The sequence below is a fragment of the Watersipora subatra genome, chromosome 8 (genome assembly GCF_963576615.1).
Source record: "Watersipora subatra chromosome 8, tzWatSuba1.1, whole genome shotgun sequence".
NCBI classification, from domain to species: domain Eukaryota; kingdom Metazoa; phylum Bryozoa; class Gymnolaemata; order Cheilostomatida; family Watersiporidae; genus Watersipora; species Watersipora subatra.
This window is the reverse complement of record NC_088715.1, coordinates 57,259,268-57,266,841: the sequence shown is the minus strand read 5'-3', so window position 1 is coordinate 57,266,841 and position 7,574 is coordinate 57,259,268. Positions and strand designations below refer to the sequence as shown.

The 7,574-nt window shown below is 36.8% G+C and overlaps 1 protein-coding gene across 2 annotated transcripts in view; it reads right to left on the bottom strand.

The window, feature by feature from the left end:
- Window positions 1-1,076: 1,076 nt before the first annotated feature.
- Window positions 1,077-7,574, bottom strand: part of LOC137401412 (FHF complex subunit HOOK-interacting protein 1B-like) — a 41,155-nt gene continuing 34,657 nt past the window's right edge. For both annotated transcript variants that reach the window (XM_068087744.1, XM_068087745.1), the window contains one exon: window positions 1,077-2,042. In XM_068087744.1, coding sequence (XP_067943845.1) covers window positions 1,878-2,042 — 165 coding nt within the window. In that variant the 3' untranslated portion in view covers window positions 1,077-1,877. The remainder of the gene's footprint in view (window positions 2,043-7,574) is intronic.

Here is a 7,574-nt window from a genome sequence, read left to right as displayed (position 1 = left end):
CTAACTTTCAACTAGCCAATCAGAACGCAGTGATAAATTAAAGCCGATTCCGCTTCAATCATTTGCTTCAGTACCAACATGCCCCAAAGAAAACGACCTTCAACATTCAACTAACCTTTTCAATCGACCAATCAAACAACGATTTGTAGGAATTTCTGACGTTTCGTCCAATTCAGGATTCGTTCATCGTGCGCAACCAACGATGGACGAACTCGGCCAAATGTCAATTCGTACGAATCGTTTCGTCCAAATTTCGCAGACTTCCTGAGAATTTTGTCTCGTGTGGCCTTACCTTAAAAGATTTTCCAAATTCTGATTTGTTTGATCTGAACTTTGAAAACTGAGGATGGAGTGAAATATTGTTTTCATTTCTCAACGAATGTATGTAAGTACTCAAACTGGGCAATTTAAAAAAACGTACCATAAAATAAATTGCTATCATAAAAAAGAGCCACATCTTAATTTTTGTAATAAATAAATAGTCTCGAGGTATGGACAACAGCAAGCACTGCATGTGGTGAAAACACTTTATTTACTATTTGTCCATTTACAACTGGATCAAAGAGTTGTTTTTCTGGTGATTATATTATGTCCAACTTGTCTTCTCCTGAATTAGTTGATCACTCGTGTTATGTTATAATGAAAATGAACTGAAATGCTGGAAAAACCATATTTACAATCTGGCTGTTACTTGTCATGTATCCACGACATCTAGGTTTCTAACAACATATCAAACAACAACACACAGTTTATCAATACAGCCGTCAATTCTAGTAGGCTTTCCTTCAATTCATACTCAGTTTCGAGATGATTACATGTTAAACCACTTTGATGCCATACAACAATAGCCCTGGTTTAGTACAATGAAAAATTTTCTGCAGTTTACAAGTCAGCAAGTCTAACCCAACTAGTTTACTATCAAGAAAAACCAGATTATGCAACAACAGATTATGCAACAACTGCATAGTGATTAAGATTTGTGGCTTGCAAACCGAGAAACAAAGGTACCATCTCGTTTTAGTATATAATTAGGGCTTCAAAAACATTGCATAATCTAATTAAAAATAGATGACAACTTTAATTATTCTGATGGATGTTAACTTAAAAACAATATAATATTAGCCTTGTTCCACAGAGAAGAAAGCTTATGTCCTGTGCTGATGACAATAAAAATGTTGGTCTCACCAACATACAAAGAATATAACTTGCTGAGGACATAAATTGTACACTAGAGCAATACAAATATATCGCAAGGTTAGTCATGGGTCAGAATAAAAAAATAAATAATTATATGGTGAAGTTACTAAAACTGATACAATAAAACAAAGCCTTGCGAGATTGGAAATACAGAGCCTGATAGCAAGCAACCATGAATGGATGAGTTAGGATGATACTTCAGAAAATGACCACAAAAGGTAGTGTTATCAAACTTGGAAAATATTTTACAATCGTTAATGGATTGCGACAATATTAAAAACTTTTCATAAAATTTTAAATAGAACATGCGACTCTGATATTTATAGCGATGTGATTACATTACCAAACACGGGTATTAGGATAAATGAAACCTACTATAATTTTCGAAACAATGCGAATTAATTCATATGTACAAGGTATGAATCAGATAGTATTACAAAGGGTCTGAGAAATGGTAAGCATATAGTCATTTGCGGGTAATATTTTACATTTATATTTTATGTATTACTTTGCAAGCCCAACTGAGCTGTACAGTTTCGAAAGTGATAGAATCAAAGGCGTTATAATTGCTTAAAATGTGATGCCATCATCTAAATTACCCTCAACGACCTCTACAGACACGAGACGGGAAAACAAATTGTCTGTTGACTTTCAATAGGCAAAATATGATCAGCCTGAAATCACTCTGTTTGGTAGCCTTCATCGGAGCGTATGGCATGCTCTTGTGAGAGGGCAGCTAACTCCTTGACAAACTCCTCCATCACTAGTGCGCAGTAGACGGCTTTCTTTGTGTTAATTGTTGCAAGCCGTGACTCAGCTGACTCAAATTTTGTCTTTTCTGACTGCTACAAATATAGAGAAGTGAGCGAAAATACAAGAGTGGTGAGTGAAATACAGTAATACTTCAACTTACGAGTGCTCCAACGTACGAGAAACTTAAGATACGAGCCAGCTTTCTAGCAAGTTTTAGCACTAACATACGAGCCATGTTTGAGATACGAGCACTTGAGTGAGTTGCCAAGTATGCCGGAGGTGTTTTATTAGAACAGCATCACTCTGTATTTTTCAACTGCTCAGGTTATACTGTTGTACCGTGTTTTTTTGTGCACGATTTTCTGTGCAGAATTATGTGAATTAAAAGTACTGTGCGTAGACCGAAAGTTTGCCAGTAAAATGAAAGATAATACAAAGAAAAAGCAAATGATAACAGTCGATATTAAACGGAAAAGTATTGAAAAATATGCGAAATGTGTATGCGTGATTCAGATAGCTCGGCAATATGACAGAAATACATTCATAATTATCAAACAGAAGGATTATATTCAGGGCATTTAGTTCGCAAAAGGACTAGCCATAGTTTCTAAACGGTGCAGCGATCTTCACGACCGCTGATGGCATTGGACAAACAATTGGCCGGTGACAGCGTAACTGAAACGATGCAATGTGAAAAGGCCGACGCTATCTATCCAAACTGTTTAATAGACATTCGGACAAGTTGGCTAGTGATCGTGTGTTAACCATTTGTGACGACACCTGTGTTCGTCCTAATCGCAACATGTTGCAAGGGCGACAAAGGCAAACGTCCTTAGATAGGTTTATCTTAAAACGGCCGGCTAGTCGTGAAAGCGAAAAAAAGGAAAGATTTCTCGCTAACCAGTGAGAAATTTCAAACTATGAACGCCGAAGAAATTTTAATTACGTTTAGTTGAAAATGAAAGTTTGCTTTTAGGTTTGCTTCTAAGTTTGTCTTTTAACACTTTGATAAAATCTAAATTTATCAAAGTCAACTGTTGTAACGAAGGATAACTTATATCTCCCTCCCTGGCAAATGCGAGTGTTAACTGCTATTGTATGTATTTAATTTTACATTTTAATCACATTTCCTTGCATTATTTTTTATTTGTTGCTTTTTGAAAGCATGTAGTACGTAAGGACAATAGCCAACATGTTCTTTCTGTTACAACATCTTGTTTTGAGTGTTTTATTTGCCTTTTTTTAGAGTATGGAAACCAATCAATATATATTTAATTGTTCTATATATAAATTAATTGCACCAACATGCGAGTAAATTGACATACGAGCTCAGTCTCGGAACGCATTAAGCTCGTAAGTTGAAGTATGACTGTACTAGAGTGGTGAGTGAAATACAAGAGAGGTGAGTGAAAATACAAGAGTGGTGAGTGAAAATACAAGAGAGGTGAGGGAAAATACAAGAGAGGTGAGCGAAATACAAGAGAGGTGAGCGAAAAATACAAGAGAGGTGAGTGAAAATACAAAAGCGGTGAGAGAAAATACAAGAGAGGTGAGTGAAAATACAAGAGAGGTGAGTGAAAATACAAGAGAGGTGAGTGAAAACACAAGAGAGGTGAGTGAAAATACAAGAGGTGAGTGAAAACACAAGAAGTGAGTGAAAATACAAGAGAGGTGAGTGAAAATACAAGAGAGGTGAGTGAAAATACAAGAGTGGTGAGTGAAAATACAAGGAAGGCGAGTGAAAATACAAGAGAGGTGAGTGAAAATACAAAAGGTGAGTGAAAACACAAGAGGTGAGTGAAAATACAAGAGAGGTGAGTGAAAATACAAGAGAGGTGAGTGAAAATACAAGAGGGGTGAGTGAAAATACAGGAGAGGTGAGTGGAAATACAAGAGAGATGAGTGAAAATACAAGAGAGGTGAGTGAAAATACAAGAGAGGTGAGTGAAAATACAAGAGAGGTGAGTGAAAATACAAGAGAGGTGAGTGAAAACACAAGAGAGGTGAGTGAAAATACAAGAGAGGTGAGTGAAAATACAAGAGAGGTGAGTGAAAATACAAGAGGGGTGAGAGAAAATACAAGAGAGGTGAGTGAAAATACAAGAGAGGTGAGTGAAAATACAAGAGAGGTGAGTGAAAACACAAGAGAGGTGAGTGAAAATACAAGAGAGGTGAGTGAAAATACAAAAGAGGTGAGTGAAAATACAAGAGGGGTGAGTGAAAATACAGGAGAGGTGAGTGGAAATACAAGAGAGATGAGTGAAAATACAAGAGAGGTGAGTGAAAATACATGAGAGGTGAGTGAAAATACAAGAGAGGTGAGTGAAAACACAAGAGAGGTGAGTGAAAATACAAGAGAGGTGAGTGAAAATACAAGAGAGGTGAGTGAAAATACAAGAGTGGTGAGCGAAAATACAAGAGAGGTGAGGGAAAATACAAGAGAGGTGAGCGAAATACAAGAGAGGTGAGCGAAAAATACAAGAGAGGTGAGTGAAAATACAAAAGCGGTGAGAGAAAATACAAGAGAGGTGAGTGAAAATACAAGAGAGGTGAGTGAAAATACAAGAGAGGTGAGTGAAAACACAAGAGAGGTGAGTGAAAATACAAGAGAGGTGAGTGAAAATACAAGAGAGGTGAGTGAAAATACAAGAGGGGTGAGTGAAAATACAACAGGGGTGAGTGAAAATACAAGAGGTGAGTGAAAATGCAAGAGAGGTGAGTGAAAATACAAGAGTGGTGAGTGAAAATACAAGAGGTGAGTGAAAACACAAGAAGTGAGTGAAAATACAAGAGAGGTGAGTGAAAATACAAGAGAGGTGAGTGAAAATACAAGAGGGGTGAGTGAAAATACAAGAGGGGTGAGAGAAAATACAAGAGAGGTGAGTGAAAATACAAGAGAGGTGAGTGAAAATACAAGAGAGGTGAGTGAAAATACAAAAGGTGAGTGAAAACACAAGAGGTGAGTGAAAATACAAGAGAGGTGAGTGAAAATACAAGAGAGGTGAGTGAAAATACAAGAGGGGTGAGTGAAAATACAGGAGAGGTAAGTGGAAATACAAGAGAGATGAGTGAAAATACAAGAGAGGTGAGTGAAAATACAAGAGAGGTGAGTGAAAATACAAGAGAGGTGAGTGAAAATACAAGAGAGGTGAGTGAAAACACAAGAGAGGTGAGTGAAAATACAAGAGAGGTGAGTGAAAATACAAGAGAGGTGAGTGAAAATACAAGAGGGGTGAGAGAAAATACAAGAGAGGTGAGTGAAAATACAAGAGAGGTGAGTGAAAATACAAGAGAGGTGAGTGAAAACACAAGAGAGGTGAGTGAAAATACAAGAGAGGTGAGTGAAAATACAAAAGAGGTGAGTGAAAATACAAGAGGGGTGAGTGAAAATACAGGAGAGGTGAGTGGAAATACAAGAGAGATGAGTGAAAATACAAGAGAGGTGAGTGAAAATACATGAGAGGTGAGTGAAAATACAAGAGAGGTGAGTGAAAACACAAGAGAGGTGAGTGAAAATACAAGAGAGGTGAGTGAAAATACAAGAGAGGTGAGTGAAAATACAAGAGTGGTGAGCGAAAATACAAGAGAGGTGAGGGAAAATACAAGAGAGGTGAGCGAAATACAAGAGAGGTGAGCGAAAAATACAAGAGAGGTGAGTGAAAATACAAAAGCGGTGAGAGAAAATACAAGAGAGGTGAGTGAAAATACAAGAGAGGTGAGTGAAAATACAAAAGAGGTGAGTGAAAATACAAGAGAGGTGAGTGAAAATACAAGAGGGGTGAGTGAAAATACAGGAGAGGTGAGTGGAAATACAAGAGAGATGAGTGAAAATACAAGAGAGGTGAGTGAAAATACAAGAGAGGTGGGTGAAAATACAAGAGAGGTGAGTGAAAATACAACAGGGGTGAGTGAAAATACAAGAGAGGTGAGTGAAAATACAAGAGAGATGAGTGAAAATACAAGAGAGGTGAGTGAAAATACAAGAGAGGTGAGTGAAAATACAAGAAAGGTGAGTGAAAATACAAGAGAGGTGAGTGAAAATACAAGAGAGGTGAGTGAAAATACAAGAGAGGTGAGTGAAAATACAAGAGAGGTGAGTGAAAATACAAGAGAGGTGAGTGAAAATACAAGAAAGGTGAGTGAAAATACAGGAGAGGTGAGTGAAAATACAAGAGTGGTGAGTGAAAATACAAGAGAGGTGAGTGAAAATACAAGAAAGGTGAGTGAAAATACAAGAGAGGTGAGTGAAAATACAAGAGAGGTGAGTGAGGAGTGAAAATTAGTGTTGCGGCCACACAGCAACTGAATTGAAGTATCTGGAGTCCGAAAATCTCAGTCAAAGCAACCAAACTTTATAACAGCAGCTAAATGAGTTTAGACTAAACTCTGGAAATTAATGTAATCCCAGCTATTTCTTGCTTATCGACGTCCAATTCCAATTAAATCGTTTGATTCTGACCTAGCTTGTAAGCCTGCACATCGATAAACTGACATGACAATAAACTAATTATGTCGATAACTGCTATGGAAAACAGAGAGAATACCGCATTCGCTAGTTAGCTGTTTCGCTTTGTTCTTGTTTGTTTTGTATTGTGTTTTTTTTTGTAAGTTTTGTTGCTGCAGGCATTATAATTATGGTTAATTTATTTCACTTGTTCTTGAATATATATTTGTAGCATTTGATAAACTATTACTATAAAACTTATAAAGTTTGCAGATTTATAGCATATTATTTGATAGCGTGATTGCAGTAATCTGAACTCAGCTTACAGTGGATTGGCGTTCGTAACTCCTGTTCTATTGCACATAAAAGGCCATTTTTGGCTGCATACTGCAGCAAGCATATTAATGCATGCAATGAGCTTTCATGCAACCTTGTTAAATATAGTTATATAATGAAAATATGCTTTAAAATGAAATAAAAACTTTAAAGCTCAAACAAATTGCAACGCAGGCTTAAGATCATCTTAAGTTAATTATAAGCAATAGATATCAACTGGTAGAAACACGCATCGGCTTCCTCCTGTATAGCCTATTTATTTAAAGGTCTAAGACAAGTTTAAGGTAAGTTAGTGAACTTCTGGCATCCAAAAAGTTTAATGTCGGACTGCCTGAAGGAGAATGCAAAATATAGGTGACAATCGATTCACCCATGAAAGAGTTAAATTTATTTTCTTAGCATTCGGACAAGGTGTATGAAAAATACAACGCCACCCTCTATTTCAATGTCACCTCTAATAAAGCATCACTCTGAGAAAAAGGTTGAAAATTAGAGCGTCATGGTGTTCAAATAAATGTTTTATGGTATCTAGGCAAGCCACATGCCAAAATGTATTGTAAAATTTGACAGGAAAACAAAATGTTTTTGCTATCCGACTGTGACTTCACCACAATCAATAACTTTTGAACTTATGGTGAAATGATTTGTGTTCAATCAATTTGGTATAACTTCCTGAGAGCCTTTTAGCAATACCTAGGGGTTATACTAGCTGTGTTTTGAAAGCTAATAGTTTGCAGAAACTAAGCAATGTATTTTAAGAATATTTAATCTTGGCATAGCTTGTTGCTAGCAAACCTTCTCGACCATCTCTCAATATGTCAATGAAACGCCCCATTCTGAATAG